General features: G+C 37.1%; 1 protein-coding gene across 3 annotated transcripts in view; it reads left to right on the top strand.

The window, feature by feature from the left end:
• Window positions 1–22,947, top strand: part of PLD5 (phospholipase D family member 5) — a 403,422-nt gene extending 380,475 nt beyond the window's left edge. For all 3 annotated transcript variants that reach the window (XM_044004077.1, XM_044004078.1, XM_044004080.1), the window contains 3 exons: window positions 1,190–1,358; window positions 9,211–9,325; window positions 20,338–22,947. In XM_044004077.1, the coding sequence (XP_043860012.1) occupies window positions 1,190–1,358; window positions 9,211–9,325; window positions 20,338–20,606 (553 nt within the window). In that variant the 3' untranslated portion in view covers window positions 20,607–22,947. The remainder of the gene's footprint in view (window positions 1–1,189; window positions 1,359–9,210; window positions 9,326–20,337) is intronic.
• The last annotated feature ends 4,713 nt before the right edge of the window (window positions 22,948–27,660 follow it).

Raw genomic sequence — 27,660 nt, forward strand, 5'->3', positions numbered from 1 at the left:
TGAAAAGGAATGGGAAAAGTAGCCCCAAGACTGGCTGTTCTACTCTCCTCAGAAAGTAATAGTGGGATAGACTATCATTCTGTCCCCTAAACATAGAGGAAATGACTTTTAGGTTCAAGTAACTTTCCTGTTTACTACCTTTAAGGGGTAAAGGGTACCTCAAGTTTATATTGAGTCTTGATACTCTTACCACCAACTGTTGATTACATAAAGGATCATCACAAATTATTTTATCCAAATAGCAAACAGTAATTATTGGTTATACATATTTGAATATACTAGAAAATATGTAAAGTAAATTAACTCTCCCAATGGGAGCAAGATATCAACCTATATCTATCTAATGAGACAAAGAGAGACAGCGATAGAGAAAGAAGAGGAAGAGACAGAGAGAAAAAGATTCCCTGAGTTGACCAAAGGGGAAATTTCCCATTGTCTAAGGAAGCAAGCTGGAACTCAGGGACACATTGAGGAACCAGTTCCTCTACATGCCTGCTGCTTCCCAAGGTCTATTTGCTCTCTCCACTGAGATCCAGTGGAGATGAGGTAGATTCAACTCTGAAGTGAAAAATCAAAAGCCCTCTATTATTTCTTCCTAACTCAGAAATCAAATTATGTTACATTAGGCAAGTCATCAAACTATTCAATATCTCAGTTGTGTTGTTGATTGCTACATACTAAGTATAACCAGAAATTCTTACTCCTGGGATAAACAGCCATAGAGAAAAGAACAGACCTAATCAGAGAAGGTGACTGCTCCAGAAGGAGTAGGAGGAAGAAGGTAGACCCTGGGTCACTCAAGTGAAGGGACCTTGGTCATGGCAGTCTGTGGGCAGTTGTGCCCTATGGTATAGTGTGCTAGCAGCAGAGGATGGGTACACATATCCATAGGGAAGGAACATGCTCTGCACTTTGAGGGACAAATTATGCTCTACGTCTACCCAAAGACAAAAGTATAGTCGTTCAGATGCAGAGACAGCCGAGATACCTGAAAAAGGAGATTGAAGTTATGACGAGTTCTAGCTTCACACACTGATAAATCCATTTATGGAATTGTTTTAATCAACCTGTTGCCAAACCTGTTTTGAAGATTACAGAATAAATGAATCTTTTCATCCAAAATTCAAGTTTTTCTTTGATATATTGCTTTCTTTTTACCAAACTAAAGAATATGTTTTTTTCTTTACAGAACTTATTGGCCAGATTTGGATGGGAAAATAAGAGAAGCATTAGTTTTACGAAGAGTTAAAGTTCGACTCCTCATCAGTTTCTGGAAGGAAACAGACCCCCTGACATTTAACTTTGTTTCATCTCTTAAAGCAATTTGCACTGAAATTGCCAACTGCAGTTTGAAAGTTGTAAGTACCAGGCTTACTGCATCATTTCACTGTGAGTGTTGTATGTTCCTTTAGCCTTCTCAATTAACAAACATTTAATAGGGGTCTACTGTGTGCTAAGAACTGTTCTGGCCTACAAATGAAAGTAAGATGGTGATCATTTTTTTGAGTGGTAAAAGAATTTCAGTTGTTCAAGCAATACTGGACTTTTAATTCAAATCAATATGATTCAGGGCAGCTAGGTGGCACAGTGGTAGAGCACCAGCCCCTGTAGTCAGGAAATCCTGAGTTCAAATTCAACCTCAAACACCGGACACTTACTAGCTGTGTGACCCTGGGCAAGTCACTTAACCCCAATTGCCTCACAAAAAAAATAAACAAACAAAAACAAATCAATGTGATTCAACAAACTTTATTATTAAAGGGCCAACTATTTGTATGTTACTAAAAATATTTTTTAAAAATCATGCCTGCCCCTAGGGATCAAACCTCCTACTGTAAATCAGTTATTTTTCATATTTTGTTTTGAAAATTATGATTTTGTTAAGTTACTGATCAGCTTAGTAAAAATTCATACAAATAGAGGTTCTTCTCACAGGCAATAAGTTGGAGTTATTTATATGACACATATGTACCACTATAATGGGTGCTATAAGATGCGTTGTTGTCCTTTTATCGACTACTTAGTCAAAATCCCTAGTAACAGATTTCTTTCTATTCCTTATCTGACCCTACTATGAATTTGAGCTTCGACTAATAGCCATAGCTCCGATTTCTGTATCACTTTTTTTACAAAGTACTTGCTTCAAAACAGGATTGTGAGGTAGGAAGTATGCTTTTTACTAGATGAATTTTAAAGAGGAGATGGGGCTACCAGGTGGTGCAGTAGATAAAGCACAGGCCCTGGATTCAGGAAGACCCGAGTTCAAATCCAGCCTCAGACACTTGATGCTTACTAGCTGTGTGACCCTGAGCAAGTCACTTAACCCCAACTGCCTCACCAAAAAAGAAGGAGTAGACTAAGGCTCAGAAGTTACACAACTTTCTCAGAGTGAGTTATACAATTAATAAAAGTAGAGTCAGGTTGAACCCAGGTCCGTCCTGATTCAATCAGTGCTCTTTCTAATACAACATTCTTCCCCTCATATAAAGATACCTTGACCCTTGAGACTCCTTCAAACCTAATTCCAGTGTCTCATCAATCTAACAAACAAATCATTCTTACTGTGCAAATGTATAGAAGCCTGTGGCCCTAATTTCTCAGATGACAATCGCACCCATTATTTGCACCACATTTTACTTCTTCAAAATACTTCCTCACATATCAGCTCATTTTATCATCTCAGCAACCCCATGAGATTGTTAGGTTGACATCACCCCAATTTTATACCTGAATAAACTGAGGCACATTGAAAGGAAATAACTATCCCAGGATCACACAGTGATAGCAAAGCTGGACTCGAGTCCAAGATCCCGGCCCCTAATCCAGTGGTCTTTGAGCAACACCAAGAAGCCTCTCCCATCACTTTCATTTTATTTGAAAAATTTTATTCATCTAAAACAACCTTCTTTTTAATGCATTTTCAACTGCAGGGCCACAATCATTCTAATAGCTGAGGGTCCTGGACAGAAATAGAATAATTCACACTGAAAAGAACAGCTCTAAATTAGTGGCTTTTCCCTGGTGCCCTGATGGGGTTAAGCTTCTTTGAATTCAGTGGCTTGGTCCAGGTTCTAAAAGCCATAGGCCATTGTCATTCTTTATGAGTATATTAATAAGAGGGCTCAACCATGGTTAAAATGCTTCATTATTCCTTCTCATTCAGGCAAAAAGTCCTTTTTTTTAGAAAAATTTCCTTAGCTTTTGTCAGAAAATCTAAAATATTAGTACTGCTCAAAGTAATAGTAATAAGAACTATCATTTGTATCTCATTTACTCTGTGCTAGGCTTTTCATAATTGTGATCTCATTTGATCTTCACAACAACTTTGAGAGATAGATGCTTTTATTAGCCCCATTTTAAAGATGTGGCTATTGAAGCAAACAGAGATTAAGTGACTTGCCCAGGGTCATGTAGCTAGTAAGTGTCTGAGATTGGATTTGAATGCCACATACCAAGAGATAAGGGAAGCCACACAATTCAGGCTCAGGGCAAGGCAAAGGAGGCAAATACCAATAATAAGGAGAATGTTTAGGGAACTTGAAAAACTACCTGCATCTACTCCTCAGCCTGACTTGCAAGACAACCTGTGTACATTCAACCTCTTTCCAACATGAGGTTTGACATCATCATTAGTCTCTACTGAGCTATCAAGTGGGAGTATTTTATATGGAAATATTAAGTGTCTCTGGTTAAGATTCTGACGTTTTTTGAAATCCACAAGCAACATAAACTGCTTAGCCTCTTCTAAACAAAGGGGGCTCAATTACTTGAATAAAACAAATTATTAAGAATTTATCTTTGCAATAGCTAGTTTGTAATGCAATGGCTATAAAAGTCACCCTGACTGAAGACACTCCATTAATTTTAGAAATGACTACAAGACTAAATGGAAAATGAGGTCTCTTCCCCCAATACCCTATATGTTCACAGAGGGAAAGCTTCTCTATGAAAGCAAAGAACTTTCTGATGGCTTATCCTCCAGAGTTTGTCAATGAGAGTGGATGATTTAGCATCTGAAAAGCTAATCATGACATATCTAGAGGACACTGAAGTTGGTTGGCATCCAGTAATACTATACAACTGCCTTTATGGAGGAACATCAGAAGAATGGATGAATGGGGATTTCACAAGGCCATCCCAAAGAGCCAGGTTTTAATTAAATAAACAAATCATTCTTGAAGCCTTTCCATTTTCTGTCAACTACCCAGAAATGATGATAATATTTCACCAACTAATAAGTCTTTGCTATAAAAATATATTAGTTCTAGCATAATTTCATTTTCCTCTGTAAGGCTATTCTTCCTCCCCTTGGCCATATTTGACTTTTAAGAGCAAATGGGTTCTTACTGGAACCCTACTTTGTCATTCCAACCCTGACTTTCATTAAAATATATCTTTCTACTTTGTCCAAACATTGGCTGGTTTTTCTAATAATGCTTCCTACAAAAGGAAATAAGTCAAATGAGTGGATATTTGGTAATGAACCGAGTGTCCAAGTTGCATTCTTCTGGATAATATTCATTAGTAGAATTGTCAATGCAGTATGAAAGTGCCCTTAGAGTCAAGGATGAATTAAGGAGAGATGTGTTTAAATGGCCTTTAGAAACCAGTCAAGGTATATTTGTTGTGTATTAACCTTATTATTAGGCAGATCTGAATACTCAAGGCAAGTTGTATTTATACTAACCAAATTTTTGACAGGGCTATTGTAAAAGTGATGTTACAAATCTCAGGGTAGGAACAAGTGGAAAGGGAAAGAAAAAAAAGAGATGAACCAGCAAAAAAATATTAAGTGTATCTGGGAAAACATTATGTAAAGTTACTGGTATCATGTTTTTCCCTCAGCATTGATCTTTCAGTTACTCAGAATTCAGTTTTCTTTTAGGCTCTCTGTTTACATTGCTGTGGTCCTTGTGTATATTATTCTAGTTGTGCTTACTTCATTCTATATCAGTTCATAAGAAACTTCCTAAATTTCTCTAAATTCTTCACATGAATAATTTCTTACCCCACAGTAACATTCCATTAAATTCATATGCTACATTTTGTTCAGTTGTTGTAGAATACCTCTTTTTTTCTAGTTCTTTGTTACTATGAAAGGAAGTGTAGCTATTAATATTTTGGATTATGTGAGACCTTTCTGGTTTGTTTTGTTGTTGTTGTCTTATTCCACTGGAGTATATATCCAGAAGGAAGATTGTGGGTCAAAATGTATGAAGAGTTTAATCACTTTTCTTGCATCATTCCAATATGTTTTCCCAAATGGTTAGACCAATTTACAGTTGTACCAACAGTGTATTAGAGTTACTGTCTTCCCATAGGCTATCCAACATCAACTGTTGATTTTTTCCCCCAAGGTACATGGAGCTCTGAAAAAAAATCTGTATAACCTCTGTTATCAAGAAAGACAAATATTACTAGGGGCACACTAAAGAATTTTAAAGAGTATTTGCAAATGGCATGGAAGTGATCTTAAGTTCCTTAAATCGGTATGAGCAGAGCAAAGCAGTAGCAAGTTTTACAAAGATGCAAAATGGGTAGGGACCTAGAAAATTGTTGTGTGTGTGCCATCTGAGAACTAGCATAATTAAGTATAGAAAAGTATATAACAAAAATATTAGCCACCAGGTAATAAGCTATTTTTAGCTACACCAAATGGTGGGAACTATCTCCTAAGACAATGTTTTCTAAGACACTAAAGAGATACTGAACAGTAACCAAAATTATTTACTACTGATTGTCTAAACATTTATGCTTTTGTTATTGAAAAGAGTTCAAATCAAAGTCAACAAGTGCAAAGTTAACACAGAAAATTCATGTCGATTGACAATGAATGTTACACAGCAATTATTAAAGAAGGTATATAAAATAAGGTTAAATATAAGTAATGAGTTTAAATAGTCAAATACAAGTGTCAAATATAAATACAGGAATAAGCTGACAGTGCCGAGTTATACTATAGCACTGCTTGCTGCTTTTGAATGTAAGGAATGTAAATTTGAAGTTGAATATTTTCTGTGCAAAAGTTAAAATGACCATAATTTCTGCTGTATTTATTAACTTCATTCACATTGGTAAGTACAGTATAATAAGCTAATTAAAAAAAAAACTTTCAACTTAAAAAAATTGAAATATATTGATAACAGTTACAGAAACATGATTAAAATTTTTCTAGAATTTAATTTAAAATTAAGCCAGGTGTGGTAACACAAACTTGTAATGTCTATTTCTGGGAGGCTGAGACTGGCATATCTCTTGAGTTCAGGAGTTCTGAGCTGCAATGAGCTATGCTGATCCAGTGTCCACATTAAATTCAGTATAAATATAGTGAGCCTCTCAGTACACCTTGCTGCCAAATGAGAGATAAACCTGCCCAGGTCAGAAATGGAGCAGGTCAAAATTTACATACTGATCAAGAGTGGCATAGGTAGAACCTGTGTATAGTTCCTATACTTCCAGTTTGGACAATATAAGGGGACCCAGTCTCAAAAATAATAATAATTTTAAAATTGAATGTCATAGTCAATTATTATTCTATATTTAAAACTAGTACAAACAAGACAATAGAGATAGTTTAAGTGGCAGAAATATAGAAACCCAAAGAAGAGAGGCCAAATGAGTTACAAAAACAATTATTTCAAAAGTCACACCAAAAAGATTTCTTACATTGTATGTTTGCTTATGGAATTGTTAAATGTAAACAGCCTCATTTGAGAAGAGAAACATTGGTGTGATCAGCAGCTATGGAGGTGGTCAAAATGACTTTCAACAACCATTTACAAAAAAAAAAAATTAAAGAAAAGAAAAGAACAAATAAGAAAAAAAACAATAATAACAACCATTTATAAAGCAACTTCAGATGTTTCATATACAACTAATATGGTGGGAAAGAGACTTGTGTGTGTCTGTAAAGCTTTGCAATCTATTCATTGAGAAACTAAAATCTCGGGGCAGCTAGGTGGCACAGTGGATAGAGCACCAGCCCTGGACTCAGGAGGACCTGAGTTCAAATCTGGCCTCAGACACTTAACACTTACTAGCTGTGTGACTCTGGGCAAGTCACTTAACCCCAATTGCCTCACCAAAAATAAAGAAAGAAAGAGAAACTAAAAATTTTTTTTCTTACAAATGAATGAAACAAACATAATTAAATGTTAATTTGATTACTTTTCAGGATTTATTCAAGTTGGTAAAAATTAAATTTTCTGAAACATTTTTGCCACAATGCCACATCAAAAAAAAATTTCCATATAATTGATGGATTTCTTAATAAAAAAATTATATGATATAAAAACATTACCTTTTACTCTACACTGAAGGAGCTCATCTGGTATAAGGATAAAACACAGATCTATGAGCAACAGTTAAAAACATTACCTCTCATGCATTTTTAGACACATTGCATGCTTTACAGACAATCATTTAAATCAAGAAGTATGAGTGAGGATTCTGAGTCATGGAGTTTTTCCAAGCTGTTAAAATAGTTAACATTATAAAAAGTACTACATTAAAAGGAAAATTATCAAATCATGTGACAATTTTGAGGCAGAACACAGTGGACTTTCATATTACTGTGAAACCTGCTGGTTTTCTCATAAAGTCCTTCAAAGGGTTTTTGAGCTAAAAGAAATTGCCATTTTTAGTGACAATAAAAATTAAGCAAAGTTCTTTTATTACAAAAATTCCCTCTTGAAACTTTTCAATTTTGTAAATATATCCGAAAAACTGAATAAATAAAAGGTCCTCAAATTTATTTTCTGATTCAGAAAAAATGACATTACTTCATTTATGAAAACTTTGAGCTATGGATAATAATTTATAAAATACTGTTCATGTTTCCCAATTTTAAGAGTACATTGCTCTACAAATGAAATGGAAGAAAGTAAAGAGCTATTAATTATTCATCTGACAAAAGACATTCTCATTTTAAAGATTTTTTTAAAAATATGAGTAGAGAACCATTTGCTTTGAACAAATATGATATACTTGGTTTTGCTCCATTTGAACAAAAATGGTCTAGGCTCATCATTTGATGATACACTGAAATTGAAATGTTTGAACATAAACATTTTTTATGTTTTCATTATAAGTGAATAAAGACTTCACTGGTTTATCAAAATAATACAAATTTTCCTACTGCATATAACATCTTATACTTAGGAAACGGGGTTTTCTGTTTGAAAAACAAAATATCAATCATAGCTTTTGAAAAGGATTCCAAGTAGCATTAGTATCGATGTTGCACAATTTGAGAAGCTGCATTGAACAACAAGCCACCTACCTCAATAATATAATTTTATCATTTTGATATTATAACTTCAAATATATGTAGATATCTACATATAAATGTGTGTATGTGTGTAATTTGAGGTGGTGTGGTTAAGTAGAAGGAGTATTGGCTTTAAAATCTGAGGCTCTGGGTTCAGAGGATGTAGAGAGAATAAGTGCCCCAAGATCATAGCTACTAAAAGTTGAAATTGAAACTCAGGTCTAACTCTAAGTTGAATGCTCTTTTTATTATACCATATTGCCTCTTTCCCTCTGAAGTATTCAATCCCCAGGTATTTGATACTTCTTGTAGTGAGTCAAAACTCTTTGAGGGAACCATATTAGAGGATAAAATAGAGGTACTATGAATGGAAATTGTAATTCTTGAGGAGTTTGTTAAAACTAAACCTTCCGGGCACATTTTTCAGAATGAAAATTCTCATTCCTTTGCACAGAATACCATGACCTCTATGAGTCTCACATTTAATCAAGTGGAATCATTAAGTTGGGAACATCACTTCTCATAACTTATGCAATATAAAAGAATATTCATTCAGTTCATTGGCATGCTAGGCAGCCAATATCCCAAGGCTGACTTAATCCCAGTTAGTCTTGATGAATTTACCAAGAGGTAAATAACCTTCTGGCCCTCACCTCATTGCAAGGACAGATTTCATGTTCATTTTATTTCTTAAATCTACAAATTACAGTATGAGTTAATGAATGTTAACTTTGTCTTTTGGTTACCCAGGTAAAATGATAGCAAGAACTTCAAAGGCAAGGGCAGTTTGTATAAAACAGAAATCTGTTTAAATAAGTTAAGCCTATCCAAAGTCTCTCGTATTATGGTACAATGTATTTCATATTTCCTATTGAATGGAAAGAAAAAAAGTATTCCCTGTTCATTTCTATTCATTTGCCTTGTCTTTCTTACTATTGCAGAAATTCTTTGATTTAGAAAAAGAGAGTGCCTGCTCTACAAAAGAACAAAAGAACAATTCCCTTCCCAAGTTAAATAGAAATAAATACATGGTAACAGATGGAGCAGCTTACATTGGTAAGTGTCATGGAATTAGTGTCAATGATTTTCAGAGTTGTAAAGGAACTTAAATGGTTTACACAGTGATGGGCTTACACTACTTAATTTGAGCCTCACAATGATCCTCTTAAATGGCTGGTAAAAGTCTTATTTTTCCATTTTAACAATAAAGAAAATGCCACCTTTGACACTGTCAATCACTCTCTTCTTGATACTCTCTTCTCTCTAGGATTTATGACAAGGTTCCCTCCCAATTCTCCTCCTGTTTGACTTTCTCTTTTGCTGGATCTTCAGTTAGATTACACTCCTAACCAAGGGTGTTACCCAAGGCTCTGTGTCTGGTCCTCTTTTCTTTTCCTTCTAAACTACCTCAATCAATGATCTCATCAGCTCCCATGGATTCAACTATTATCTCTATGCAAATGATTTTCCTATTTTCCTAGACTTAACCTCTCTTCCAAACTCCAATCTTAAATCTCTATTTGACTATTGGACATCTCTAACTAGATATCTCATACCTATCTTAAATTCAACATGTACAAAATTAAATTCATTATCTTTCCCCCAAAACCCTCCCCTCTTCCTAAATTCTCTATGACTATGGAGGGTACCACCATGCTCACATTCACCCAGGCTCATAATCTAGATATCCACAACTCCTCTGCCTTTCACCTCTCATATCATATCAGTCCCCAAGTCCTCTTCTTTTTAACATTTGTTTATGCCCACTTCTCTCCTCAGACATTTCCATCACTGGTAAAGGCTCTCACATTACCTCATTCCTGGACAAGTGCAATAGACTGATGGTTGATCTCCCACCCTCAAGTCTCTGCTTAGCCCAATCCATCCTCCACTCAGCTGTCAAATTCATCTTCCCAAGTCTGACCATCTCACCATTCCCATTCAACAAACTCCAGTGGCTCCAAGTTACTTCCAGGATCAAATATAAAATTTTCTGTTTAGCTCATAAAGCCCATCATAACCTGGTCCATCCCTACTTTTTCTAGTCTTCTTACACTGCCTCCCTCCCAAGTCCCATAATATTTTACACTCTAATGACACTGGCATCCTTGTGAGGAAAACCTTGCACATGATACTCTGTTGCTGTTTCCAGACATTTTCATTGGCTGTCTCACATACCGGGAATTCTCTCCCTCATCTCTTACCCTTGGCTTCTTTAAAGTCTCAGCTAAAGCCTTACCTTCTACAAGAAGTCTTTCCCAAGCCTTCTTTAATCTTAGTGCCTTGTCTGAGATTATCTTCAATTTACTCTGTAAATATTCTATTTGTTCATAACCATTTGTTTGTAGTCTCTCCCATGCAAGTTCCTTGAGATCAGAGACTGTCTTTTGCCTTTGTATTGCTGGTGCTTAGCACAGTCCCTGGCACTTAGCAGGTTCATAATAAATACTTGTTGACAGAATGATTAACACCAGCTAACACCTGGCCTCTTTGTATTAGAGTCAAAATTCAAGTTACAAGAAACATTTGAGAAAAAGAGGAGAATGTTAGTTACTATGTCTATAAATAGACAAGCGCTGAATAAGAGTTGGGAAAGGGGCATCCTTTTTCTTGGCATTTCCCTCAATATTGAGAAAGTGGGCACATCTGATGCCATCAGGATGGATAAATCTATTGCCAAGGCCTGTTGATTTCTCCTTTGCCACATCTCTCAAATACATTCCCTTCTTTCTTCTGACATTGCCATCACCCTACTGCAAGCCCTCATTATCTCACGCCTTGATTACTGCAATAGCCTACTAGTGGTTCTGCCTGCCTCAAGTCTCTCTCCACTCCAATCCATCCTCCATTCAGCTACTAAAACAATTTTCCTAAAACACAAGATCAATCATGTCTCTCCCCCCCACCTCTCGTGCTCCCTCCTCCCCCCACTCCCCCCACCCCCGCACGCACACCCCTTCAATAAACTCTAGTGACTTCCTATTGCCCCTACAATCAAATACAAAACGTTTTGTTTAGCATTCAAAGCCTTTTATAACTCAGCTCCCTCCTACCTTTCCAGTCTTCTTACACTTCACTCCCCACCATGTACTCTTTAATACAGTGACATCAGACTCCTGGCTGTTCCATTAACAAGATATTCCATTTCTCTACTCCAGGCATGTTCTCAGATTGTCCCTCATGTCTGGGATGCTCTCCCTCCTCCGCTGAGTACTGACCACTGTGAATTCCTTTAAGTCCCAACTTTAAGTCCCACGTAGTGCCAGGCACACAGGCTTACTAAAGGTTTATTGATTGACTGACTGTTTTGCTCTGAGATGTCTGGAGCACTGCTCTCTCTCCTCAGTCTCTCCCTTCTCTGCCAGTGCAATAGTATATTCTTTCTCCTTTCACCTGTTGTGCTGTCAATTTTTTAGTTCAGTTCCTAGTGTCTTTATGCCTTCTTCTTCACTGCCAGATTCTCCAAATCTTTCAGCAGTACCCAGCTAGTCTTGCTATTAAAAAAAGCTTACAAGGGTAGGACCAAGCCCTATCAGCCAATCAGAATAGTACTCCTAGGGGCAGCTAGGTGGTGCAGTGGATAGAGCACCGGCCCTGGAGTCAAGAGTACCTGAGTACAAATCCGGCCTCAGACACTTAACACTCACTAGCTGTGTTACCCTGGGCAAGTCACTTAACCCCAATTGCCTCACTAAAAAAAAACAAAACAAAACAAAACAAAAAGAATAATACTCCTGATGCACCTAATTGAAATGCCTTTGATTTAAGGAGTTATCCAGGCATTTTTTATGCCTATTGCTGATTGATTGATTAAATCAAGGTATGCTTATGGAAAGAGAATTACTTTTAAGTGGAGGGAAGCCAGGTGGCGTAGTGGATAGAGTGCTGGGCCTGGAGTCAGGAACACTTCTCTTCCTCACTTCAAATCTGGCCTCAAACATTTACTAGCTATGTGACCCTGGGTAAGTCATTTAACCCTGTTTGCCTTGGTTTCCCCATGTATAAAATGAGCTGGAGAAGGAAATGACAAACCACTCTAGTTTTGCCAAGAAAAACCCAAATGGGGTCATAAAGAATTGGACACAATAAATAACAACAACAATACTTTTAAGTGAAGAAGATAATAATAATCAAGGGACCCCCAACCTTACAGTCAGAAGGCCTGGGTTCTAGTCCTGTCTCTGTCTCTAATCAATTGAGGATCTTGGGGTAAGTCCCTTACTTTCTCTAAGCTCACTTTCCTCACTTCTAAAGTAGGGGTGCTACTGTCCACCATATCAACCTGATAGGGTTGTTAAGAGGATCATGTGAGGTCATGGATGTGAAAATATTCAATAGAGTTGAAAACACCATAAAAACAGAGTATTAATCTTTATTAACCCCTACACCCAATTTTAAGAAAAGTATTTTTCCCTCTACTTTGAAATAGCCACCACAACTGCAAAAAAAAAAAAAGAGAGAGAGAGAGAATCTTAAAGGTCTAAAGAATATTAGTTTGTTTCAGTCAGTAGATTTGGAATTATTTTTTTCAGTAGTAGCAAAATGCCAGGCTAGATAGTGCACTATTTCAGTATAACTTTAATGAATAATGGAATGTAATCTGATTCCACTGGAAGACAGAAATGCTATTTTAACCTTGGTGCTTCTCCTAGTAACCCTAAATGGATTACTCTTATTCATTAATATGTTGACATTGGACTTAGACTTTTACCTATTTTGATTTTATTGAGCATTCTGGTAGTGAGGTAGTCAAATGTGAAATGTTATTAGTAAATAACAATGCCTTAAAATCTCTTTCCTGCCATTAAGCAAGGCAAGATTTTTAATGACAAGTTTTGATGCTCAAAGTTCATAGTTTTACACTTTTTTCCAATATTTATAAGGACAAAGAAAAGTAATCAAGCACAGTGGATAGAGAGCTGACCTCAGATCTAGCAAGACCTCAGTTCACATTGCACCTCTAACATATACTAGATCTGTGACCCATTAGGAAGTTATCTTGATTTTTTTTTTGGAGGCATTCAGGGTTAAGTGACTTTCCCAGGGTCACACAGCTACTACATGTCTGAGGCCAAATTTGAATCCAGGTCCCTCTGACTCCATAGCCAGTACTACATTCACTGCACCACCTAGCTACCCCAAGCTCCTTAATATCTTAATGTTCTGAGCAACTCTCTAAAAATATGCTTTGCAGAGAAAGAGCTAACATGAATTAATGGAGAGAATTTCCTCACCTGGGAGGAGTTCCTAATATCATTGTGCTTCTAATCAACAAGTTCTAGGGACTAACTCAAGCCACATAAAAGTTAAAATGAGTAGGCCAAGATCAATTAACTAGTATCAGAGGCAGAATTGCAACCAAGTGCTTTCTGACTTCAAGTCCAGTCATCTAATGACTAAACCATGCTGCCTTCACAGCGACCATGAATAACTGTTTCTAAATTGTGGATCTGTAAAAGTTTAAAACATATAAGGGTAATAATAATAATAATAACCATTATTATTATTATTATTATTATTAGGTGCCATCCAAACTAATAATAAATGCCATACAAACAGAAGGACTGTTTCCCCTGTTGTAATATTTAAACCTCTTATAGCCTCTGTTCACAGTCATGAAAATAGGACTTGAGTCACAAGGTCAGGATGAGTCACTTTACAAAGTATAAACAGGTAGCAAATGAATCTAGGAAAACTCAAACGTATGCAAAATATTCACTTTACAAAAAGACTCACAGCATCAAACTCTCCCTGGTACATCTAAAATATGATTTGATTTCCGCATCTCTTTTCAGAAGCACATCTATACCATCAAGTTAGCACAGCTGCATTGTGGGAGGACTTAAAGGGTATCAGAAGAAAAAGATTGTTGATGTTTTAAATAATTAACAGCTTGGCCCAGGAATGTTTTTTTTAAAAACCTTTAGTCAGGCATTTGCCGGAAAAGGTCATACTTAGAATACTGAGTAAAGCTGCTTGGAAAAATCCATTTGAAGCCTTATCACAAAAATACAGCTACACAAAGCTTTCACACCAAGGACATCCTCAAGCCTATGTACCCGCTAGTTCTTGAATTCTCTCAAGTATAATTGGGACATGCTATTTCCTGAAGGAGCAGGTGGTGGAGATTATTAGGGGTGGCAAACTCACTTTAGAAGTTCTGGGACAGGCGTGAAAGCTACCAGCAGGGTGCTAGGTTAATCAATGGAATTAAGAGGACACACCAAGGTTCCATTTTCCATCTTCCAGAGCTGAACTCACTTGCCCCCCCCCTTTTTTTTTATTCCTTTGGGGCAGAGTGGCAGGGAGGACTACAGCAAGTATTTAGAATGTCTTGTAGTTTAGTGAGACTAGCAACTGGAGATTTCCAAATGTATTTTGGAAACTGAGGAGGGGATATGCAGCTGGGTGAAATTACATCCCAATTAGAAAACATTGAAGTCCTGTGTGTTAGTTTGGAAGTTAAATTATATGTTTGGGGGGGACAAAGCAGAATAAAAGGCAGTAGTGTGTTTGGGGATCCAACTGGATGTCTTGTGAAAGCTGCACAAAGTCATAATTCACAGAGAAGGATTCGATTCAATCTTTAGAAAAATTGGTCAAGACACAGAATTCCTTGGATCCTTCAATAAGGTGTGAAGGGAAAGAACCTTATTTTGTTCTTTTCATACTTTCTCAGAATAGGATCAAAATTTAATCAGCATTTATCCCCCACAAACAAAGTCATTCATTTGACATTTACTTATTATTTACTATCTGAAAAGCACCATTCTATGGGCTTAGCAAGACTCAAAGAGGATTTGTTAAATGATCCTTGCTCTTTTGGAGCCTATAATCATCTTGGAGTTGTGCTGCATAGACAAATATGGACATAATTATACAATAATGATACAAAAATATAATATATACTTTAAAATATATAAGTATAGTTTAATATATAAATATGTAATGGTAGATATTGAATATTTTGATAATAGTTTAATGAAATTTAATGATAAAAATGTAATAATATAAAACTTTACTATATAGGAATGCAGGAATGGCACAAAATGTTATTCAAGTTTAGAGGAAGAAACAATTAAGATTACTTCCAACTGGGTGAGGTTCATTCCTTGAGGGTTTCATGGAAGAGATTCCATGGGCTTTAGGGTAAATTAGATGTCAAAAACCATAAAGGCCGGTAGCTAAACATGGTATTCTAGGCTCAGGCAGTTTCAGAAACAAAAGCAGAGATACAAGAAAATTCTCAGTTTATGACTTCTGTAGGATGAATTGGATAAGAAAAATATCATAGGAAACATGAACTTGAAAGCACTCCCTCTCCATCCCCTGGAATAAATCGGACCTCTTTAAGTGTCCCAGAAAAGTTACGTATGATAAAGCGAGCTGAGGACACACCCCAGACTACAAGGACCACATTGCTTGCCAATATGTCTTAGAGACTGCTTACATATCAATTAACATGTATTGATTGAGATTGCCTTCTCCAGCAAAAAAATATCATTGGCCAGATTGCTGCTGCTGACACTCATGATTCTCTAATTATCACCCTGCCTGAGGTGAATTTGCAGATATCCTTACTTCCTTCTACACTTTGCAGGGTCTGAATACCTTCAGTTCCTGGCTGCCACTGGTACAAACTTAATTAGCTTAGTCTGCACAATCCACAAAACCATACAACTTCTCAACCACAATAATTTGTCCCAGCAACAACATTAATTGCCAGAAGCAGATCAACAACAACATGACAGTATCCCCAATACTTTTTTATATAGACTTTCCAGAATTCAACAGGGAAGGGTTTCTAGCTGACAAGAACACACCTCGAGCGCTTCAACCAATAACCCCTGTGTGTTTTTACTCATTTGGTCTGCTAATAGATATGAAAAAGGACATTTCATTTATGCATCATTTATATTCTGCTTCTGGGAACAATGACAATACTTTAATCAGGAAAACAGTATGGTCAAAGGAGCCAGTGCTTCCTGGCAATATCTAATAAGGCAAAGAGAGAAACAGTTGGTTAAGCTGAAAGGCAAAGGAAATGGAAATCAGTTATGGTAGCCTTTTTTAGCCCCCTTTACTTGCCTGCTGGACCATTTCAAAGATAGATTCATAGTTCCCCAGAATATAAAGTATTGAAGAAAAGCATTGAATGAATATTTCTCTGTTTACTATACCTACAGTATATAGCATGCTTTAAAGATTGTAAACTGACCTGGAAGAGTTAAGTCATGTTTTAGCTATGGATAGAATTTATGTAATCTTTTATTTGGGGATTATTAATTGTTTCTTTTTGCTAACTTTAAATATACAAGTCATTAGGGCTCTTTCTCCAACTCCCAATTTATGTAAGTAATGGACATCTGTGAGTGAGGGCAAAGTCCTTCTGTCTTGAAATACACAAGGAAGGGGATTTCATAGATTCCATCTCAAAGCCTTGAGTAAGAGAAAAGTCGAGCATTCTAACATTGAGTTTAGTTACTTCTCTCTTAGCCATTCAAAATCTCAAAACCCTCCAAGCTCCCAAGCTACAGATTCTGAAGGGGAAAATTAGTAGGAACACCAAAATGTATGGGAGAATCTTCATATTCTCCTTTACATAAGAGAATGCCAGGAACTTCCACCTTTGGATTATTGCTTTCACTGTTGGCCTTCTTCCTAGTTTTTGGCACATACACTAGAAAAATCACCAGTGACTTGAAGTTGTAGACCCTTTAGGTCTACCAAAACATGACATCAACTGGAAATGGTATGAGACAAAGTCAACAGCAGTGTTTCTATGCTTTGCCATAAGACTAAAAGCCAGATGACTACACTTTCAAATTTCATCTCAATAAGTTTGGCTTCAGATAAATGTTGGGTGCACGAATAGTCTCATTTTTTTAGTGTGGCCACGGACAACACAAGCACACATTTGGAAAGCATTTGCGGGGCAGCTAGGTGGCACAGTGGATAAAGCACTGGCCCTGGATTTGGAAGGACCTGAGTTCAAATCCAGCTTCAGACACATGACACTTACTAGCTGTGTGACCCTGGGCAAGTCACTTAACCCCAATTGCCTCACCCCAAAAAAAAAAAAAAAAGGAAATAGAAACCATTTGCTGCTAAACAGAAGATAACCTAGTGAATCCTTAACCACTACGACCCCACCAATTTGTCCTCCTCATCAAAACCAAAAAAAAAAAAAATACATTTATGCAAAACCAAGACAGTTAAGAAAAGATAGGCCTACAAAAATGTTTGCAAGAAAATAACAAAAGTGTTTTAGGTAACATGAATTTTGTTTTGTTTGAGTGGATTCTCTTCATGATAATAATGCTTAATTCAATGACCCTGCCTCCTTAGGCTTAGTAGGAATACCTTAAGGGGCTGGAGATATTTAGCTTGGAAAAGAGAACACAGGATGGAAAAACATGATTGATGTCTTCCAATATTAGAAGGGCTATCATACGAAAGATGGAGTCAATTTAGTCTATGAGACTCCATAGAGCAGAACTAGAACAGTGGTAGGATATGCAGGGATATAGATATTGGTTCAATATAAGGAGGAACTGTCTAACAATACTAAAATGGATTAATTTGTAAGATAATGAGGTCCCTATCACTCAAAATGCTAAAGCAGAGAAGGAAGGGATGGCTTCCTATCAAGGATGTTATAGGATATCAAGAGACCTGGCTTTCTGGTCCCAGTTCTGCCACTAATTAGTTCTATGATTTGAATAAGTTATTAATTTTTTTAAACTTTGGTTTCTTCATTTGTAAAACAAGGAGGGGGTGATGATTTCTAAACTTCAACTCTAAGATCCTATAAATCTGTAGCTTGCTATATTGGGTAGACTTTGACTGGATGGCCTCCAAGGTTCTATCTAAAATTCTATCCTCCTAAATTGTGGAGCCTGAGGATGCATCATCATTGGCCACCGCCACCACCACCACCACCACAACTCACATATATAGTGAATTAAGGACTGCAAAGAGATTTACATGCATTATCTCACTTGATATTCACAATAATTATTGAGATAAGTGGTATTATCATCCCCATTTTTGTGATGGAAGAACATAAGCTCACCATAGACATTCTGAATCACCAAAGATAATTCATGTGTTGAGGGCTAAAAGGTCTTAGACGTCAGAAGTCATTTATTTCTACCCTCTCATTTTACTAATGCAGAAACCAAAGCTAAATGATTTCTTCAGGGTCACATTGCTAATAAGTATCTGAGGCAGGTAGGATCCAAGACTGCCAAGGGTGGGAAATCTCTCCTTCGGAATCCAAGAGCTGTGTCAGGATAGAATTACATGAATCTGCTACCTTCAAAGACCTCTAGTATAAGGGTACAATCTTAAAGAGTTCAGAACCACTTCTTTCTCTGTTGTTGAGAGAGAAAAGCTCTTAGTTTATACTTATCATCTTGTCCCTTTCCCATAAAATGTTGACTACACAAAAGACCATCATGAATAGCTAATAACTCCCCTTATTAAAGAAAGGAATAAAAAGAAATTCAATAGCTTATACAGATTAGAATATACCACAGAAGATAAAGGAATAAATAGACTTCAGCTGGTAGTAAGATAAAATCTCAGCTCAAAACAGGAGAAAAATGATATCACCAAAGGAAGTCTGCTCTCCTTAGTCTTTAAGAGTACAGGACTTGAAAGCTAAGACATGATGGGGTCTAGCTTCTACTACATGTCTATAGCTCCAGGGCTCCTGTCCACCCTTCAAAGTATGCAACTCACCTCTTTATTGATTTGGTTTTCTCAAGGTCATTTCTCAAAGTACCTGTCCAATCAACTGAAGTAAATCCTTCATTCACTCACACAGCATCACAATTTAGGCTCTTTTCATCCAATCAGGAGTCACATCCCTTTACAGATAAATAGCACAGGTCCCGAAGCTATCAGGGAAAAAGCATGGAACAGTCAGGTGGAAGTAGGGCCTCGAAATCATGCACTGTACTTTAGCAGCCACATCTATCAATTTGTACCACCTACCAGCCAAAAAGGATTGCAAATGCAGGTACTTAAACTGAGTGATACATAGGAGGAAAGGAAAGATGGCTAACATGGATGAATCTTATTTTTAATGAAAAATAATCTCGCCTTCTAAACAATCACTAAATTACCTTCACCATCATACATATTCCCTTTTAAAATGGTTTGGGGCTTCCATGGATGAAACAAATAAAGGTCAAAATGAATGGTTTCTGAATGGTTTTGTCAAATGTGAAGAAAAAAAAAGAAGCAATGTATCCTGAACTATACTGTCCACTTTTAAATAGAGAGAAAACCCTAGAAAAAAAGACTAAATCCATCATTCTAAGAGCAAACCCTTGCTCTCCCAATCGGCTCCAGGTATGAAAAGTGAGATATTGGAGGTTGGAACCCTGAGCTTCCAACAGTGTCACCCACTTAGACCTTCACAATGAGGCTAAATAGCTGCTGTAAATGAATTTGAGCTATCTACAGGATTGGTTCTAGCTTTAAAAAAATCATTTCTTTGAGTCCTATCCTGAACTCAGGGTGACCAGGACTTATGGGTGGTCATCCAGCTTCCAGGGCAGAAACAATCTGACCATGATATGGGGAAAATGTTTTCTATTCCTGGGTAAAGACAGGACCAGACTTTTTCTTCTCTGGACAAGGCCTTTCATTTATATGTGTACATATGGAGTAGTGTGTCATCTTTTTGAGAAGGTATTAATTGTTCACAGGAATTTTAAGTTTATTCCTATATATTTTAGATGTTGCTGTATTTAGTGCATCTTGTGAATGTCAATAAGAAATAACATTTACAAAAAGAACAGCAGATGACTTGTTTTGAGTTTCAAGTTGAGCAAAGCTGATGAGAAAACGCCAAAATAATATGCAAATATTAATATGCCATATGTAAGGGCTTTTAGAATATTTTTCTTCCCCCAGAGCTGTCAGTGCAAACCACTCACCCTGCCACTATTCCTATTTATTTGGAGAAAAAATGAATAGTGTTACTTTTTATTGTATTTGCAATAGGCCCCAATAGATAGAAACTTTTCACCATGAAATGCTTTCTCTGTTTGCAGGGAACTTTGATTGGGTAGGAAATGATTTTACCCAGAATGCTGGCACAGGCCTTGTTATCAACCAGGCAGATGTGGAAAACGGCACAAGCATCATCAGACAACTGAAAGGGGTATTTGAAAGGGACTGGTATTCACCTTATGCTAAAAACTTACAACCAACTAAACAGCCAAACTGCTCCAGCCACAAACTCAACAAATTGGCAACAAACAAGACTGCTGTAGCCTACAATACAAGTGAGAACGACCCCATGAGTGTACAAAATGAATGAAGAGATGTGACAAGATGGAAAGATTGACATTTCCTAATAAGAAACTAGGGGAGGTGGGGAAGCCAAAAACAAAGTCTTTTTTTTTTTTTTTAAGGAAAAAGCACACATCAAAAATGTCTCTGAACTGCATATAATAACATCTATAGACGTATATAATAGCTCTCTATACAATGATTTAAGACTTTTATATTTGTTACTTCTGACAACGAATGTCCTTTCTGCTTAGAAGTTAGTTTTCAAGTTTTACATGTGAATTTAAAGACTTCGGTTTTCTTCCCGTTTCCTTGCCTGGTTATCACCCCAAGATTTGAGGGGAAATGAAAGTGAGCTCTGTGATGCCACTTCAAGATCTGTTGACTTACAGAGGACGGTGGGTATTTCACCTTGAGAGGATACCAGTAGGGGCACATAAATCACTGTTCATTCCTGCACCACCACACCATCATCCAAGCATTACTGGCTTACAGTTATATGGCATCCTCTAAAACTATATGTAAAAATGCCATTAGGTCTTCTCACTCAATTCTTCCCAATAGCATAGGTTTTATATTCTCTTCACCCCTTGTAAAATGTTCTTGTTCTAAGCATTCCTTCTAAATTCTATTGTCATTAATTCTGAGTACAATATCTTTTGCAAATGCCTTATTCCTCTAAATGACTACACAAAGGAAATGGAAGGGGGAAGCTAAGTGGTACAATGGATAAGGTAGCGGCCCTGAATTCAGGAGGACCTGAGTTCAAATTTGGCCCCAGACACTTGACACTACTAGCTGTGTGACCCTGGGCAAGTCACTTAACCCTCATTGCCCTGCAAAAAAAAGAAGAAGAAAAAAAAAAGAAATGGAAGTCCTCAATTTTCACCTTTCAACTGTGATTTTCTATACAATTGGTATTTTTGAACTGTAACCTGCAATATATTGAGCATTTTTGCCTTCTCCAAAAGTCAGGTGGATTCCCAATTAGGAAAAAAAAATTAATCACTACTAATTCTCAAGGTTATGTAAAGCCAGATTTGGTTTGGGTTTGTTGGGGTTTGGATTGGGTGGGAGGGGGAATACTTATTTTACATTTTTAAGAATATGGTATTATGAAGGAAAGACCTTTGTGGAACAATTATTTTAGTTTGCTTAGAATAATTATGATGCTTTTGAGAGTAAGTCAGCAAAAGTTTGTAGCACTCTTCCTCTTTAGTCACTTAAGATACCAAATGCTTTTCAGTGAAATGCAATTTTAAAACTGTGCTTTCATGTTTTACTAATCAGCAAAAGAATGCTGATTAGGCTTCTTATTCTATACTCTTGTTGTGTGTCATTATTTTATAAATATACCATATAGACCCATAAATATATTAATAGAGGCTGTTGACACATGAGAGAGGCATGGTCTAGTCTGAGCACATAGCTGGTAGCCAGGATGAAAGAGTCCTAGGACTCTTCTTGGTTCCCTCTATAGTTAAAGACCAGACACATCACCCCTTTGCCTCCAGTTTCTATTGGCAACGTAGGGACAGTAATACCCACTACCTCACAGGGATGTTGTGAGGGTTAGGAAATATTTACAAAGTGTTTTGAAATCAAAAGATCCTATATAAATGCTAAGCATTCTTACATATAATCTTTTTTCTTGGGATCAACTTGGTGATATCCTATTGTAATATAGACTGGTATTCCTGAGAAACTGGCGAAGGAACAAAAGGTGTCTTCAAAGCTGCAGATTTGGATGAAAATCTCATGGAGACGTCAAGAACCCTAATGGAAGTTTGAATTATCAAGAATGTTGGGACAGCATTAGAGTGGGACATTTTGGCGTGTCATTTTGTATCAATGTGAAGCAACATCAACATGGAGCACTGTGCTGGTCATCCTTTTTGAAAACAGCAGGCCAGTTTGTTTGCAGAACAAGAGAAAGCATTCTCACCAACCACAATGCTTCTTTTTCAACCACTTGGTTCTTATCATGCCAGAAGAAACAGGGATGCACATCAGTTTTATCAGCTGGATCCCAGTATTCAAGAATGACTGATGATTTGTCTCACTATTGTAAAAACTTTCTGGTTGTTTTAAAATAATGCTTGGTTGGACACATCAACCAGTTAGAAAATGGTGCATGTGGTAGAATTGTATTTTTTAAAAGAATACTGTACTTTTATGAAAGAATTTGATTTTTTTAAAGGTCTGTGGGTTTTAACGACATTCTTTATCACTAATGGCCAGCCTATCCAGACTGAATATTTAACACAGATTCCATTTATTGTAGGGTGCTATATGGATGACTTTGACATAATGTGGGGATCAATAACCATTCCACTAAAGTGCAGTAAGGTTTAGTAAGTTAGCTTACATAAAATCAAGGGGCGGGGCGGGGAAGGGATGGGGGGGGGAGACTGAAAGTACCCTTGAACTAAATAGAGCAAGCCTGAGTTTAGATCTGCAAAGGACAGCTCTAAAGGGAGAAGGGAGCATCTGGTTCCACTGGGACAGCACTGTTTTAGTTGTAGAGGGAGAGGTGAGAAACACCACACAAGCTCTCTTGGAATAGCTACAGTGAAGAGATGTGTTTGAAGTAACAGGGGGTGGATGAGGAGAGGAGAAAGTACAGCTACTCTTTGCCCATGTGAGGAGAGACATTGTCCTGGCTGGGAACAACTTACCTCCCTACTGTGCCCAGGTAGAACCATTACATCCTAGATTGTGCCCAGAATCTACTTCTGTCCATATAACAACAGCAATATCTCTACCCCAATAGTCCCATGAAATAGACTGCAGGGATTGTCTAACCTGAGCATATTTGACAATGTCAGGTTGGTCAAGAAGTACTTCATGACAACATTGATGTTAAACAGCTTCACAGAAGATTGCACCTGGGCAGTGATAGGCAGAAACACAACTCTGCAGAAGGCATTGTTCTCTGTAGCATTTTGATTGGCTTTTCTATGGGGAGACAGGGAGTCCCACTGCTTCCCTGTGAAATGGCTTATTTCGTTTTTGGCTTTGAAGCTATCTATGTTTATCAATATGAAAGATCCCGTATCCATCAGAAGAAAGCTGGAGGAAATTGTTTTATTCCCTAAGCTCACCCCAACTCTACAAGAATCATCAAGAAGGCAACTTTCTTCTAATAAGAGTAGTTTGGTTGACCCCAGAGATGGTTCTGCCAAGAAAAGCAAAATGTTACATGGTTATTATTTGAAAATATATGGTAGACCTGTGTGCTGCGAACATTGAATAGTGCCTTATTCATTCTTGAGCATTGAGTTCATATATAATGATTAATTTACATGGGTAATTATTCAGTTCAATTTGATATCACTTGCTGACAAAAACAAAGATTGAGGGCCTTTCTATGACAGCCTTGCAGATAAATACCCCAAAGTTTACAAGCCCTCTAATTCTTTCAACCAGCCTACCTTTCTCCCAAGTCACACCCCCTCTATTACGCAATTTAATTCAAGCAACTGTTTTGTTTTGGTTTTTGTTATTGTTATTACAATTGTCATGTCATGCACTGTAATTGGGCTTTGAAATAAGTATTTTAAAAGGTTAACTTAGTCATAAATTGGTGGTTTTAAGACTTCCATAGACTATACAGTCATCCTCTGCTTTTGTTCATGAATCATGGAATCTTAAGGGTTGGAAGAGACCTCAAGAAGTCTAACCCCTACTTAAAGCATGAATCCCTCTTTGACATGCCTGATGAGTGGTTACTCAGCCTCAGCCTGAACATCTCCATTGAAGTAGACCTTAAGATTCCATTTCTTGGTGTGGTGCTCATCCCTGAATGTGATGGAATAAACACACATTAAAAAATTCTACCAAGACACCACTGTCTTTCAAGGAACACATTGAAGGATGTTTCATGGAACTCTGGGGCTCAATAGGTCACAGTGTGAAAATACATATTATTTGACATCAGAAGACATTAAAGGTCCCCAAATTTGCAACTTTGAGAGCTAAGAAAATACCCTCAACCTGTGTAGCATTATCCCCATCTTTTCCAGCAAGGCTGCAACTGTGATATGTATCTCATTTTCATCTTGGGTTGGAGTGAGATGGGTTCAAACCTTTTGTTTGATCTTACCCTTTTAACTTTTTGTTAAATGCAATCACGGAGTTATTTTTAAGTGCCTCACTGAGCCCTAGAAACTGAATGATACTCATTTCCCACCAGTTTATAGTTGTAATCAAGTAAATTAAGTGGGACATCAGGCTGTATGAGATTTTTTTTTTGCTCTAAGAATACTTGATGAAATACAAGGTCCAAAAACATAAGAACATAATAATTGCTAAACAGGGTCAAACCTACTTCCCACCCAGCCCAATAATTCTGTTGGAATTTACCTTTTCTGCATGTGCCATTCATATTTTATTATATGGGATAGTCACATGCTTTGGAAATTTTTTAAAATCTGAACATGTGATTTAATCAGAGTTACTGCCATTATGGAAACTCTTTCTATTAATGCCTATCATTAAATCCATCTATAACTTAGTCAATGCATCTTAGAGAATGGTAGGAATGAGAGGTTAAGTGACTTACCCACAGTCACATGGGTAGTATATGTCAGAGTCAGGATTTGAATCCAGATCTATCTTAACTCCAAGATCAACCCTCTGTCTACTATACCAAGCTACTTTTCTTCCTAAGTTTGCTGGTCCCAAATTCATTCTACTCTTTTTGATGTTCTTGTAAGGCTATTTGAACTCTAACCAGAACCATCTTCCTCTGTCAAGTAAGATGCTTGTTGGTGGTGGTTCAAACATGAGTTTTCTAAAAAGAGTACCATGTATCCCTAATAAATATTTCATTCACTTTATCTATACACCTTCCTCCTAACTCCAGCCTTTTGGAGAGGATCTACTTTATCTTCAACCTTCTGGGAAGCAAAATTAATCTAGCTTCCCTTTAACTGAAGACATGCTGAATACATTTTTTCTGTTCTCTTCCCCCAGTGCAATATAATTTTACTTCTTTTCCTAAATGGGAACTATTACTCCTTTTCCTGCTCTATTTTGATAACCAAATTGCTATTTGCTACTTCTGCTTTATTCATTTAAAATTGCTGAAAGGCTTAAATAAACGTTGGGCTCAGATGCAGCTTGCAGCTTGGCATTCCCATTTGGGAGAATTCATATCTTCAGCTGAATTGCAATCATTGCTTTATGTAACAGCCAGCCAGACAATCTATATAGCTTAGTTTCTTGGACCCTTAAAAAACTGTTTTCTCTTCATTTTATGTGGACTATGAGAAGTACTGCAGGTCCAGAATTCTTCAAGATGACTCCTGTTATATAAGTAACTTTAGATACCTCTATGAAAAGAAGTATGAGTTTTGATAAGCTGGATAGGTGTTTGTTTTTGCTATGCTAACAACTTTCTATTCTGTTATAAATATCTCGAATTTGTAAATGCATCTTTATTATACTGAATTAAGTTGTATCTCAGCCTATGTAGGGACATGAAACTAACCCTTAAATTCATATACAAGTTGGCACAAGAAAGGGTGGGTTTGGGAGATGGTTACAAATCTCAATTTTTTCGTACAACTGAGCACTAAACTTTATAGAATAAAGTATAAAAATGAAGGTTTTTTTCATACTGTGACATGAGGCACGTCTTCTATTTCATCACACCTTGGTCTCAGAAACCAGGTTGGATGTCAATTACCATGTTATACCATGATGAGTGACTGAAGAGAATAAGGTCATTGCTGATGGACCAATGGATTATGGTCCTACTGTTTTGTAAATTATCCCAAGTAACTGTCTTTGTAACATTACTCTTATCTCTATAAAAATGTTTGTTTTTAAAAATGTGTTGGTTGTAAATGAATGAGTGATCTTTTGGATCTAAAAAAAGCTACCAGGGTTGCTACAGATGCACTATTAATTCCTTCCAAATGAAAAAGGAAATAGTCCATGGAAATTCTAGGGCATCATCCTTCCATACTCAGCCATTAGATATCCAATCTTTCCATGTACAGGCACTTAGAAGAACAAGGGGAAACAGTGCTGCTTTTTCTTCTATTGATATGGTCATGATCATGGGATGGAAAGGTAGAAAATGATCTGTTTTCAGACATGTCTTAACCTTTTATCAGGGTGTATTTAGTATACGTCCCCTTTCTGTGGCTACCTCTGTCCTCTGAAATAATCAAAATGTCTCATTGAAATGAACTACTGAGCAAGAAAATGTGTTTATTAAGTGCCTACTATGTGCAGGGCAATGAGGCCAAATGGTTTAAAGATAGATGGTGACTCTTAGAGACAGGAAAACCCAAGTTCATGTCCTGCTTCTGACACAAACTAGCTCTCTGAACATTATAATAAATCATTTAATGTCTCAGGCAACTCTCTAAGACTGTAAGTTACAATAAAGGAATACATAGAAAATTTTCTGTACCAAAGTCTGGCTCCCCAGCCCAACCACCATCAAAAATACGTGTAGACTTGGAGGCAGCTAGGTGGCACAGTAAATAAAGCACAGGCCCGGGATTCAGGAGGACCTGAGTTCAAATCTGGCCTCAGACACTTGACACTTACTGTGTGACCCTGGGCAAGTCACTTAACCCTCACTGCCATGAAAAAAGGAGGGAGTTAGCTAGGTGGCGAAGTAGATAGAGCACTGGCCCTGGATTCAGGAGTACCTGAGTTCAAATCCGGCCTCAGACACTTGACACTTACTGTGTGACCCTGGGCAAGTCACTTAACCCTCATTGCCCTGCAAAAACAAACAAACAAGGGGCAGCTAGGTGGCGCAGTGGATAGAGCACTGGCCCTGGAGTCAGGAGTACCTGAGTTCAAATCTGGTCTCAGACACTTAACACTTACTAGCTGTGTGACTCTGGGAAAGTCACTTAACCCCAATTGCCTCACTAAAAAAAACAAAAAACAAAAAAAAAACCACAAACAAACAAAAAAGGAATATGTGTAGACTCTATGAGATTCTTTCAAAGGTGAGAAAATAATGCAGTCTATGCATTCAAGAAACTTATAGTCTGGTAGGGATGTTAGACATGATCACAAATAATTGCAATAGGGACTTTGCATTTATAATT

This window comes from Dromiciops gliroides, chromosome 4, assembly GCF_019393635.1.
Source record: "Dromiciops gliroides isolate mDroGli1 chromosome 4, mDroGli1.pri, whole genome shotgun sequence".
In the NCBI taxonomy this organism is placed as follows: Eukaryota; Metazoa; Chordata; class Mammalia; order Microbiotheria; family Microbiotheriidae; genus Dromiciops; species Dromiciops gliroides.